At 56.9% G+C, this 13,128-nt stretch overlaps 1 protein-coding gene and 1 non-coding gene across 5 annotated transcripts; both read right to left on the bottom strand.

Annotated features, from left to right (window-relative positions):
- Nucleotides 1–328: 328 nt before the first annotated feature.
- ZNF324 (zinc finger protein 324) lies at nt 329–6,281 on the bottom strand. 4 transcript variants are annotated; one of them, XM_059903850.1, is made up of 5 exons: nt 5,966–6,281; nt 5,786–5,847; nt 4,225–4,351; nt 3,782–3,898; nt 329–3,137 (listed from the first exon to the last, which is right to left on the bottom strand). In XM_059903850.1, the coding sequence occupies exons 3-5, from the start codon at nt 4,343–4,345 to the stop codon at nt 1,738–1,740; spliced, it is 1,638 nt and encodes a 545-aa protein (XP_059759833.1). In that variant the 5' UTR covers nt 4,346–4,351; nt 5,786–5,847; nt 5,966–6,281; the 3' UTR covers nt 329–1,737. The 4 variants fall into 4 exon arrangements, with proteins under 4 accessions (XP_059759833.1, XP_059759831.1, XP_059759830.1 ...); XM_059903848.1 differs by lacking the exon at nt 5,786–5,847 and adding an exon at nt 5,499–5,589 and having other exon boundaries at nt 5,966–6,048; XM_059903847.1 differs by lacking the exon at nt 5,786–5,847 and having other exon boundaries at nt 5,966–6,083.
- LOC132354389 (small nucleolar RNA SNORA30/SNORA37 family) lies at nt 5,244–5,374 on the bottom strand. Its single transcript, XR_009499259.1, has one exon. It is a non-coding gene; the product is annotated as a small nucleolar RNA SNORA30/SNORA37 family (small nucleolar RNA).
- Nucleotides 6,282–13,128: the final 6,847 nt, after the last annotated feature.

The following is a 13,128-nucleotide window of genomic DNA, read 5'->3' on the forward strand; positions in this document are numbered from 1 at the left end:
TGCGAGGTCTTTGAGGTGATTGAACTGGAGCACCCACTGGGTTGGGGTCGACCTTTCGGGTCTCCACATGGGCCCCGTGCCTCAGACTCCAGGGCCTGGATCCACAAAGGCTCATGTCCCAGCAGAGCTGCTGCTTGGGGCAGCCCCGCCCTGCCCAGGTCTCCTGGCTGCCAAGGGGACACAGACCTCCGGTGGGCCGCAGACAGGCTGCACCTCTACCCTGAGGCCTCTCAAAGGGACCAGGGTTGAAGTCAAGTCCCTGCAGCTGTGTGATGACACGTTTGCATCGTGCTGGGATGACACCAGTTTCAGGCTGCTACCACTCACATGTTTTTAAAAAGAAACCTTTATTAGAGAGCCTCTCTGGACTCTGTCTTGTTAAAACCTTCTGAACCGTGACCTGGAGGCTGAGGCTGTGGACCTACACAGTGCCGTGCGAGAATTTACAATGTACATCCATTCCAAGCCGTAAGTTCTAGTCTTTTTTTACCCCCAGTGAAAACACCATTAACTTCCCTGCGGGTGAGGCCCAAGGTGGAGATGGGGCTGGTCTGTTGAAGGCCACAAGAAGCCAACCAGGCCCCCACCAAACTTGTCTGCCTCAGTGTCCCCACCCTGTGGGTTATGTCACACTGGGGAGGGGATCTTGGGAGGGCGCCACACACAGCCTTAGGTAATGGCAGGCACGTGGCCACTGGACCCCAGAGAACCAAGCAGCCCCATCTTGTCTCCTCTGCACCTGTTGTTATGGTCACCTCCAGTCAAGGCAGTGGGGATGGAAAGGCTCCTGTATCGCTGACTTTGGTAACGACAGGACACGGCCGAAGCTGAGGCTTGGACCACACTCTGAATGCACCAGCACAGCTGGGGAAGCATCACTCTCAATCTCCGTCCTTCACCCGGGGTCTTCCCGCCTCCACCCTCCTCCACCTCCTGAGGGTCTGCCATGAGCAGGGAGCCAGGCAGGCTTCACCCGACCCTCAGAGCTGGCAGGCTAAGTGTGGGCGTAAAGTGGTGAGCTCTCTGGATGCTGGGCCAGTGGCCCTGCTGTTGTGCAACTCACATCCCCTCTCTGTGCCTCAGTCTCCTCATCTGAGAAGTGGGGATACCAGCCACAGCAGCCACCTCACAGAGCTGTCAGGAGAAGCTGTGCAGGGCTCCGAACGGGCGCTGGCGGTTGGCACGTATTGGCCCTTATCAAGATGCTGCCTGTCAGGGTGCTGCAAATGCCCTCTGCAGGGCTGAATCTTTTCTCTCTCCTAGAGGAGGGAGCTGAGGCTCAGAGCCCAGCCACTTGTCCGAAGCCAGTACCTGCCTCCCCCATGACGTCCTGTCTTCTGGGCCCTTTCCCAGGAAGCCCTGGATGAACCGAGGGCTGGGGGAATACGCTGGGGGTGGGGGTGGAGAGGTTCCACACAGACCCTGCAGGCTGGGCGTAAACCTCAGAAAGTTCTCAGGACCACCTCCGCCCCACCGCAGCGCTTCCCGTTCGCGCGCACAGTCAAAATATGGGCGAGCTGGCAGCACCGTGCCGGCCTCCCCCTGACCTTTGTGCAGCGCGACCGCCTGGGGCTGGAGGAGTGAGCTGGGGCTGACAAGAGGCAGATCTTGTCACCACGTGCAGGGGGAACGGCAGCGCACGCGCAGAGCTGCTCCACAGCCTGGCTCTGCAGAGGGCGGGGCCCCGTGCCCATGGAAGGGACTCGCAACAGGCGGGGGAAGGTCGGGGCTGCGACCTCACGGCTCAGCCGTCTTCGGAACCGTGGCTGGGCCCGAGGCGGCAGTGGGCCCGGCTTCCCTCCCCAGTGTGCCTTCGGACGATGCCCCCGAAGGAGGCCTGGCCTGGGGGAGCGGGCCGGCCCGGGGCCGCCGCGCTGGCTTCTCACCGGTGTGGAGCCTCTGGTGGTGGAAGAGGGCCGGGCGCTCGCGGAAGGCGCGGCCGCACTGCGCGCACACGAAGGGCTTCTCGCCCGTGTGGATGCGTCGGTGGCTGAGCAGCACGGCGCCCTTGGCGAAGGCCTTGCCGCAGTCTGAGCAACGGAAAGGCCGCTCTCCCGTGTGCAGCAGCCGGTGCTGCCTGAGGTTGGAGCTGTGGCTGAAGGCGCGGCCGCACTGCGCGCAGGCGAAGGGCTTCTCGCCGGTGTGCACGCGCCGGTGCTTGAAGAGCGACGAGCCCTGGCTGAAGGCGGCCCCGCAGAGCGCGCAGGCGAAGGGCTTCTCGCCCGTGTGCGTGCGCTCGTGCTGGATCAGGTGCGAGTTGCGGCAGAAGCTGCGGCCGCAGCGCGTGCACGCGTAGGGCCGGCCGCCGGCGTGGATCTTGCGGTGCTGGCTGAGGTTGGAGCGGTGGCTGAAGGCCTTGCCGCACTCGGCACAGCGGAAGGCCTTCTCGGCCGTGTGGATGCGCTGGTGCCGCACCAGCGAGGAGCTGTGCCGGAAGGCCTGGCCGCAGGCCGGGCAGGTGTAGGGCGTCTCTCCGCTGTGGATGCGCTGGTGCTGCGTCAGGTGCGACGTCTGGCTGAAGGCCTTGCCGCACTGCGCGCACTCGTACGGCCGCTCCCCGGTGTGGGTGCGCAGGTGCTTCAGCAGGTCCGAGCTCTTGACGAACACTTTGCTGCACGCCCTGCACTCGAAGGGCTTCTCCCCAGAGAGGAGGCCGGGGCCAGCGTGCAGGGCCTCGCCCAGTTCGGCCCAGGTCGGGGGCTCTGGGACAGCGAGCAGCCTCTGAGGCTCGCGCCAAGCCTCGCCCATGCCTCGGGCCCCCTGAGCCTCTGGGGCGCCCAGGAACGCTCTCCCCGGGGCCTCGCGTGCGTACAGCTTCTGCCGCTCCGACGTCCTCGGCTGCTTGCCTGGCGCAGGGTGGTCCGCGAGGGCCTTCCCCCCGGGTGGGGCCCGCAGAGAAGAGGTCAGCCGCAGGCTGACGCTGGCCTCGCCGCTTTCCCAGTAGATCACAGACACCCCTGTGGGTTTCCTCTCCCGAGAGGGGGACACGCCGCGCCGACCCTCCAGGCTCTTCCCACGCTCAGAGGCACCAGCGCTGGGGAGAACCCTAGTCGTTGCCAGAGGGGGGCCGTCCTGGAAGGCCCCTGGCAATGCTGCTTCTCCAGAAACATCTCTGTCCTCTGCCAGATGAGGGGAACCTGAAGGAGGAGAAACGGTGGACGCCTGGGTCCTCCCAGACAGGCCACGTGGGTAGGCAAGGGGGCCCACAGGACCGGGCGTGGAAGCTGGGGAGAGGAGCAGGGGCCGGACTCCCTTCCTGCACAGAGCCCGTCCCCCCTTCCTGCACGGAGCCCGTCCCAGGGCACCCCCCAGGCAGCTTTGCCCCTTACACTGATGGCTACCTGATGTAACAGATTTTACTCACCAACTCTGCTTACTGACTGCCTCTGCCCTAGCAGGGTCAACCCCACAAAGGCAGGACCAGGAGCGATCTGGTCAAGGCTGTGTCCCCAGTGCCGGGAACGGGACTGGCCACTGCAAGTGCTCAACGATGAACACGTGAACAAATGGCCCCACAGATGAGGTGGTGAGGGAAGACGGGCAGGGTCTGAGGCCACACAGACTGCCTGAGGGTGGGATTCTGAGCAGGTCTCACCATGGCCTGGAGGTGGCCCTTGGAGCTCCCCTTCAAGGGCAGCCAAAGCCGGAGCCTCCAGAAGAGGCTGATGGTGAAAGGAATCGGTCAGGTGGGAAGCTGGAGAGGAGAGCATCCAGGAAGGAAGGTGGACGGAAGCTTGGCCATAGGTTGGCCCCAAGCTCACACCCCTGAGCCCCCACTCACCAGGGCTCGGCCTCCTCTGGGCATTCCTGGCCAGGGTCACATCTGTCCCATTGAGAACCCAGGGCTCCTCGCCACACTCAAGCTGGATGACCACGCGGGGTCGGGAGACAGAGAGTCCTGTGAGAGAAGACAAGCAAGTGAGGGGTCAACCCTGGCAGATGGCAGGAGTCAGGGCTTCGTGGGCCACGGACGGCATCATCTGTGCAACCAAGGATACCCGAGGTCGCATCACAGGGCAGGGCTCTCGGAGCAGCTCGATGGTTCCTGTGAGGAGAACCGTGTTGGCAGCACCAGAAGGGGACTGAGCACAGAGGCACCACAGCTAACAGGGACACTCAGCCAGAGGACATGTGGCTGCCCACAGGCCGCCGGGTGGTAAGAGGTTAGTGCTGGCAGCCTAGCCTGGCAACAGATGAGCTCCCCATGGAGGACCCAGGGCTTACCCAGCGAGGCCAGGAGGGTGAAGTTCTCCAGCATCACACAGCGGTACAGAGCCCTCTGGGCTGCATCCAGGAGCCCCCACTCCTCCCGGGAGAAGTACACAGCCACGTCTTCAAAGGCCATCAGGCCCTACAAGAGTTGGAAGATGGACATGATCTAAGCTATAGCTGTGTGAACCGAGACCCAGCTCCCTGCCCCAAAGACCACCTCCGCTCACGTCCCTCAGGTGCTAGCCTCCTCCCCCAAGGCTCTGCAGACGGGACTTCCCTCACCTGTCTGGACCCTCCCCTCCACCTTCCCCATCTAGGCCATAGATGCCTCTTTAATGCCACCTGGCCACTCTACACAGGGCAGCCAGGGGAAGCCCCTGGCCTTCTGCTGGCTGCCACACCAAGGTCAACCCCTGGCGTCCACTCATTCTCCAGCCTTTGCACAAGCTGAGCCTCCCCAAAGGTGCCCTCATTGCTCTTGCATACGTAACTGTACAAGTTCCAGCTGCAGAGCCCCCAGGACATGCCCGTCCCTGTAGGGATGCCCTCTCCTGCTGAACTTGCCTGACATTTCAAGGCTGCTCTTTGAACTTGAAGGACTGGCTGATCCCCTCCAGTTGCCACAGGGGTGGCCCCAAGGATCTGGTGGGCACACAAGAAGCCATTTCCCTCCTCCCTCCATAGCTAGGCCCCCTCTATTTCCTCCTCACTTGGCTGCCACCTTCCCTTCCCTCAGCCACCTGCCAGACTTCCCCTGAGAGCCCCAGGGACTGCCAGCCATTCCTCATCTCCCTAGAGCCCTAACTGCCCATGCCTACCCCTGGCTGAGTCTGTGAGATGCCCTCTTCCTAAGTTTGATTCCCAGGCTCTACCTCACTCAGAACATCAGGACTCTGTCCTTGGACATCTACAATTCCAGGTCCATATGACACCTCCACTCTGAGACAGCACAGACTCTTCCCAATTTCCCCCTGAAACCTACTTTCCCTTCAAATTCCTAATTTTGTCTACAGCAGCTCCGTTCTTTTTTTCTCTGTCCCATTGAGTGACAGTTGCCACTGGCACAGTCCCAGGGCAAGGATACAATCAAGGGTTTTCAATTTCAGCACCAGCTACCAAATCCTGGCCCCACTGCCTGGGGGAGGACCTGTGAAAGTGCTAGGCAGCTCCATTCTTTTGGGTGCTCCGGCGGAAAACCTTAGAATGGCCCTTCACGCAGGACACTCCCGCACACCCCGCACTTGATGCATCAGCAGATCTATCCAGAATCCAACGGCTTTTCGCACCTGCACTGCCCGGACTGTGGCAGCAGCCTCCTCCCTGCATACCGCCACGCCCCTCTGCTTCTGTTCTCCGCTCAACAATAGGTGGAATACCCTAAAAAATCGTAACTTAAAGCATGTCCAGTCTCCCGGTGCCCTCGGGATAGTCTTAACTCCTCGGCCTGCCCTTTCAGACATACATATATTCTCCCCGCCGAGCAGCTCAGTTCCGGAAGCGCCTACACTCAGGCTTCTCTCCCAGCTTTTGCAGACGGGGGACCCTCCCCTTGGAACTTCCTTCCACACCTCACCCCCTTAGCTGCCAGAAGTGGGGATCCCACGCGTGCACTCCCAACCGACCGGACAGCAGGGCCTAGGACGAAGCGCGAGGGGAAGACAAGACGTCCAGGTAAAGTGCCTCCCTCGATCGGGGCTCGGGGCCATGGAGGAGGCATCCGGGTGGGTGGGGGCCTGGGGTTCCCGCTACTCACCTGCGCCGGGTCTGTCTGCGCCGCCGCCATCGGAACCTACAGAAAGGTGCGGGCGCTCACGCTCCGGGCCTCTCTCCCAGTCCGTCAAGGGCGCCGCGTCGGGACGGCGTGGAGGCCGGAGAGCACGTGGCTCGGGGGGCGCCCACACCGCACCCCGGGAAACTGAGGCCGGGGACTGGCCGTGGGCCCCCGGGCTCGGCTGCCCGTGCCTCGGATCTCGGCCCGCACGTCCTCGCTGCCCGCACCTCGGGTCTCCAGACCCTTCCGCAAAACCTGCCCCGACCCAGCGTGGCCCGACGCCGGCAGCCAAGTGACAGTCCCGGACGCCGGAGGTCCAATCTCGCGAGCCCTCATTGGCCAGTGGCGCGCTGCGGACGCACGCGCAGAGCCTTCTGGCTGCCGGCGCGGTAGGCGGAGCGCGCCTGGTCTCCACGGCAACGGCCAAGCGCCGCCGCCGGGGCCGCTGGGAAGTGGAGTCTGCAGCAGCGCCAGGCTTCCGGGCTGCGCGTGGGGTGGGGTCCTGGCGGGGCCGTCAGCGCTGCGGGTGAACGATGAATTGCTGAGGCCCCGGGAGGGAGGGGGGCCCCCCCGGAGGGCCCCCCCCCACCTCCCACCCCCGCCCAGCGCAGCACCAGGGACGGAGCACGACGGGAGTCCCATCCCATCCCTGCCTCCTGGGGCCTTGCACCAGGGCTGTGTGTGACCCCCGCGGGTCAGCGTCCCGTTATGGTTGGGAACAGCCCCCACGTCGAGTCGCAAGGCCCTAGCCTAACTTTTTCTAGCGTCTGAAATCATTCTGAGACTTCCTCCACCATCTGTTTCTTGGCTCAACTGGGCCGCGCACAAAGTACTTTCCCAGACGCACTTGTCCCTAGGTCGTCTACGTCTTGCCTTGCCCCGCACGTCATGGTGTTGATTCCCTGTTCCTTTATTTTGGGGGGAGGGGGCAACCTACATGGGTACGACACATAAAGTCAAACGGAAGGGTAGTCTCAATGCAGACTGACTACTGCTGACAGAGAGGAAAAGGTTTTCTCTTTGTTGTTTCACTCTGAGAGTCTTTTTTTCAGGGTTCTTAGTCCTCATACACAAAATGGGACAGTAGTGGTACCCACCGCATAGGGCTATTGTAAGTTAATATGGAACCAATCTGTGTCGATTTCATTCACTCTGTCTCCCTCCCTGCTTACCTCCCTAGGTAAGTTATAAGTGATTGTTATAACATCTATATCAGCTCTGTCTGCAGTATCATTACTCTTTGTAAATACTTGTAATGCAAGAGATAACATCAATTTTGGAGTATTTGTGTGTAAATTTTGCTCACTTTGAAATAAATGAAGAAAATCTAATGTATTTGTGGGTAGGGAATGTTTCTTGCCATTCCAGTAAACAAAGAATGTTTGAGTCCCTCCCTGGCGGTCCAGTGGTTAAGACTCCGCCCTCCCGATTCAGGGGGCCTGGGTTCATCCCTGGTCAGGGAACTAGGTCCCACATGCTGCAGCTAAGAGCCCACATGCCGCAACTAAAGATCCCGCATGCCGCAACGGAGATCCTGTATGCAGCAATGACTAAGGGCCGGTGCAGACAAATAAATAAATAATTAAAAAAAAAAAAAAAAAGAATGTTCAAGTCCCACGTGAGGTGCACCTTGAACCCACGTGCCGAGACTAGAACCCAGCCTAAACCCAGATTGGGACTTGAACCCACGGTCTCTTTTTTCGTCCGTGCCGCCCGGCATGGGGATCCTAGTTCCCCAACCTGGGATCAAAGCCACACCCCCTGTAGTGAAAGCGTGGAATCTTAACCACTGGACCGCCAGGGAAGTCCCAACCCCCAGTATTTTTTTTTAAATTTATTTCTTGTATTTATTTTTGGCTGTGTTGGGTCTTCGTTGCTGCGCGCGGGCTTTCTCTAGTTGCGGTGAGTGGGGCTACTCTTCGTTGTGGTGCGAGGGCTTCTCATTGCGGTGGCTTCTCTTGTTGGGGAGCACGGGCTCTAGGCGCGTGAGCTTCAGTAGTTGTGGCTTGCGGGCTCTAGAGCGGAGGCTCAGTAGTTGTGGTGCATGGGCTTAGTTGCTCTGTGGCATGTGGGATCTTCCTGGACCAGGGCTCGAACTCGTGTTCCCTGCATTGGCAGGCGGATTCTTAACCACTGCACCACCAGGGAAGCCCTAACCCCCCATATTTTAACTGAGATGACACACTTGGTCTCAGGACTTAATGAAGCTCAGGTTCTTTATGTCTCATCGCAGAAAGAATTCAGTGAGATACAAAGTGATAGGTAAGAAATGGATTTATTTAGACACATACATATTCCATAGGTAGAATGCGGTCTGTCTCAAAAGGCAAGAACTGCCTTGGGAGAAACACACTCCACAGAGTGTGGGCCATCTCAGAAGCCGAGAGGCCCCGAAATATGGGGTGGTTAGTTTTTATGGTCTGGGTAATTTCATAGACTAATGAGTGGGAGGATTATTCCAAGTATTTTGGGGGAAGGGGTGGAGATTTCCAGGAATTGGGCCGCCAGCCACTTTTTGGCCTTTTATGGTTGACCTCAGAACTGTCATGGCGCCTGTGGGTGTGTCATTTACCTAATGTATTACAGCGAGCATAAAATGAGTCTCAAGGTCCACTGGAAGTTGAATCTTCTGCCATCTTGGACCTAGTTGGTTCTAAGCAGTTTTTGTCATGTCCTATGTGTGTCATTCTTTTAAAGGTTGTGCCCTGCCCCCTTCCCTCCTGTTTCAGAGGGACCAGCATGTGCAAAGGCTTGGAGGCAAGCCTGCAGGCGGGCATTCAGGAAACCTGAAGTTCTTTACTTCTGGTGGAACCAGAAAGCCTTAGGGGAGAAGGATTCATGCTAGGCCTTTATCCTGGGGGGGTGAGGGGTGGGATCTGGGGAGATGTGTGACTAGAGAAGTGACCTGATCTGATTTGACAAGAATCCCTTTGGCTTCCATGTGGAGAAGGGATGGGGGGCTGGGTGAAGGTGGAGGTGGGTGGGCCCATCTTGGGCCTCCACATCTGACACATTCCCTTTTCCCACTCTTCCGGTCAGGCCCTTTAATTCAGCCTCCCCTTCCTGGTCAGCAGAATAATGCCCCCCACCAAAGATGTCCATGGAATTATTCCTGGGTGTATCACAAGACACACACTTGTGAAGAAGTCCCAACCCCCCAGGGCCACCATGAGGCCCGGAGGGGAGGAGGGGTGCCACCTGGGCAGAGTGTATCTGTACCAGTGCGGTCAGTATCACAGGCCAGGACCACCAGGCAGCCCCTGAAAGCCAGAAAGCCCACCCCAGTGACACCTGTGCACCCATCTTCAAAGACACCTGGCTGCAGTACCTGAGGAAGCTGTGTACCTAGGGACACGGGGGAGAGGCTCCTGGTTCAGCCCAAGCCTCCACTAACACCAGAAGCAGCTGAAGGTGGGGCTCCATGCAGAGCCCCTCCCCAGTGGGGAGAAGCCCCAGGGGCTCTAATTGTGTGGTAGCCAGGAACTGACCTGCTCTGATCAAGGGCCCCACAAAGTGTCTGCTGGCAGCTCAGGGGAAGCTGCTCTGCTTCATGGACAGCTTAGTTCTGCCCTGGGCACCTGTGATGTCCTGGGGGCAACTCCTCCCTTTACCTCCGACTGCTCCGGACTGTGTGACAATAAAGCCAGGTTGGTTACATCAACTCTGAGCTAGGGCTATGGCCCTGGAGGCAGAGAACAGACATGGGTCACTGCCAGCCTGCACAGGGGTCAGATTCTCAGAGGCGACAGCAATGTTCACCTGCCTCTGAGGATGGGCTGGGAGGGCAGCGGGTGGCACTCTGTCCTCTTGTGGTACAAGGGGTCTTGCTGCTTCAAGTCCTCCAGGGAAAGAACTGTGGCCAGGAGTTCAGAGTTACCTGTGCACGCAGAGCTTACCTGAGGCGGAAGTAGATGATCTCAGGGGTACAGTGGTCTGAGAGAATAAGGAAGCAGGTCCCTCATCCCAGGCACGTCTCAGGGTGGCCACCAGCTGAAGATGAAGCCGTCTTTCTGTGCCTGGCCAGAAAAACCAGACCCCTGGAGTCAGGCTCACCACTACAGACCGACAGGGGCAGGTCAGAACTCTATGTAGATGGGGAATGATGGGGCATAGGTAACGGGGAATGGGGGAGGCCAGAGCCCAGTAGGCAAGGGCACCATCTGTGAGACCTGCAGGGGCCAAACTCGTATCTACAATGGCCGAGGTCACTTTCTGAGCAGATAAAGTTATCCTGTATTCTGCAGTCTTCTGAGCCATGTTCTTGAGAGCTGTCACCCCTCCAGCCAAAACCCAGGGAGGCTTCTGTTGCCCAGGCTGGGTTCCCAGTGACTTTAGCAAACGTGACCTTCATGGCTGTCCAGTCTCAGGCCAGAAGCATGGCTGGCCCAACCTAGGGCAGAGAAGGGAAGCAGGAAATTTAAACACGGTGTTGGGATCTTCTGTTGTGTGTGTTTCCTGGAGGAGCTAGAGCTTCAGATTTCTTTGTGGAAACTTCTGCTTTTATAAGTTGGCACCTGTTTTATTGTTTTGGCCGCGCTGTACGGCATGCAGGATCTTACTTCCCTGACCAGGGATCAAAGCCGTGTGCCCTGCAGTGGAAGCGCAAAGTCTTAACCACTGGACTGACAGGCAAGTCCCAACACCTGTTTTAAAATATCTAATAGCCATGTGAGTTCAATGTGGTAGGCAGAATCATGGTCTTCCAAAGATGTCCACATCCTAATCCTCAGAACCTGTTAATATGTTACCTGACATGGCCCACTTTATGGATTAAGTTAAGGATCTTGAGATGGGAAGAATATCAAGGATTGTCTGGGTGAGTCCAGTATAATCACATGAGCCCTTGAAAGCAGAGAAACATAACACAAATTATTAAAAATTTCTGGATGTCATAAGTCTGACACTTGTGTCAGCTACTCTAAAATCAAGGAATCGGGACTTCCCTGGTGGTCCAGTGGCTAAGACCCTGCACTCCCAAAGCAGGGGGCCTGGGTTCGACCCCTGGTCAGGGAACTAAATCCCACATGCCACAACTAAGAGTTCGCATGCCACAACTAAAGATCCCGCATGCGGCAACGAAAATACTGTGTGCCACAACTAAGACCCGGTGCAGCCAAATAAATAAATATTTAAATATAAAAAAAAAATCAAGGCATCAGCAGGACTGTGTTGCTTCTGGGGACTCTGGGGAAGAATGGGTTCTCTTGCCTGTTCCAGACTCCACAGTCTGCCAGCATTCCTTGGTTTGTGGGTCTTTCCGTCTTCAAAGCCAGCAACGGCAACTTCTTTCTCACATTGCATCACCCTGACTCAATCTCTCTCCATCTCTACCGCCTCCCTCTTCCATTTTTAAGGACGCTTGTGATTACATTGTTTCATCTCACCTTCCCAACCTCAGATAATCCAGAATGATCTCCACATTTCAAGGTCAGCTGATTATCAACCGTAATTCCATCTATCATTTTAATTCCCCCTTTCCCTGTAACATAACATATTTACATGCTCTGGAGATTAGGTCCCGGATATCTTGAGGGGAGGGGGAAGCATTAGTCTGCCTACCATGAGCATACTTAAAAAAAAAAAAAATTAAACATTGCCTACCTGGCTACTCGTTAAGTCAAGAATGAGTGCATTTTATATTCACATATTGAGGGATGGGGAAGTCATTCTGGCTTATACATGATTTGACTTTTTTATGCTAACTAAAACAGCCTGTTTGTGGCCTATCAAAAACACATGGTACATCTGCTGTAATCATTAAAGAAAAGGGTGCATTGACCAGAAGTAAAGAATGTCCATGTTAAAAATAAAGTTTAAATGCCTCCCTTCCTGGGATGCCAATGCTGGTATTCCTTCAATGATAAGACTAGCTTCTTCTCAAGGCCATATTGACTGTGTGCATGCTGACCTGTTTTTGTTTTTAAACCTCGAAGGAATGCATCCTTGACCTGTCTGATGTTCTTTGTTCTGACAAGATATAAAAATGTGCCATGCTTCAGTGGAGCAGTTCCTCAGAGTTATCTGAGAGGCTGTCTTCTGGGCTATAGTCCTCAGTTTGGCTCAAATAAAACTGTCTTCTATCCCTAGTAGAGATTGTTTATTGATTACTTCCAGCGACAGTGTCAACAAGCATTCTGTAGACAGGCATCTCTTACTTGCCCTCCCTGGCAGTGTATGTAAGAGCCTTGGGATGATGGTGCTGGTGACAATAAGGACAATAACAATACTAGCTCTCTCATATATGTAGCACCAAGTGCCTGGCCCCGTGCTAAGCACTTTTCATGTCACCTCTCATGAGGAAAGTTGTGGTATTTTCCAAATTTTGTCACAGGACTTTGAATTAGAGCTGATTCTTTGAATTTAGAGCATCAGAATCTCCAGAAGGGCTTGTCAGGCTCATCCCTGTGGGGGGCGGGGACAAGAATTTGCATTTCTAGCCAGTTCCCCAGTGATGCAGATTCAGGGACCACAGTTTGGGGACCACTGAATTAGAGAGACATTTAAGGTTACTAAACAAAGTCTCCATGAGGGAGATAGTATTTTCACTTGACACCCTCAAAGGCAACAAGTGGTTCCCCAGGGGCCTCCTCACGGCTGGTTGTCCGAGGCCCAGGACACGGGTCACTTGCTGGACAACTATCTCTGCGGGAGGAAACCTGGGAGCGGCCCCTTTAAGAGGAAGCAAAGACACGCCCCTGCCAGTCTTTTTTCTCAGCTCTTCATTTCCCAGCGCCCCTCCAGAGGTAGCTTGGCGTTGCCATGGAGAATGGAGAACGTGTGGGCGCCGCGCTGGGGGGTGGGGGTGGGGTGGAAATGCAGGACTGAAACTACATTGACCACAAGGCATCGGGGGCGGCGGGTTCTGGGCCAATCACAGCCCAGAACAAGGGCTGTTTCCTGCTGCTCGGTCGGCGGGGGCGGAACCTCCGGTGTCGCCATTGTTGGCATTCCTTCTGTTCTTGACAGGTCGTTTTCCACTGCCCTTGGGGACCCGAGTGTTGGGTTGTGGCCGCTTTCCAGGCTCCTCCTCGGGACCCGGCCGAGGTGGACAGTGAGGCGGATGGGACCGGCCTCCGGACTCCGTACGAGCCGCAGTGTCCTGTAACGCGGTGTTCTGCGTCCCCACGGTCCCTGGAGGCGGCGTT

Source organism: Balaenoptera ricei, chromosome 19 (genome assembly GCF_028023285.1).
Source record: "Balaenoptera ricei isolate mBalRic1 chromosome 19, mBalRic1.hap2, whole genome shotgun sequence".
In the NCBI taxonomy this organism is placed as follows: domain Eukaryota; kingdom Metazoa; phylum Chordata; class Mammalia; order Artiodactyla; family Balaenopteridae; genus Balaenoptera; species Balaenoptera ricei.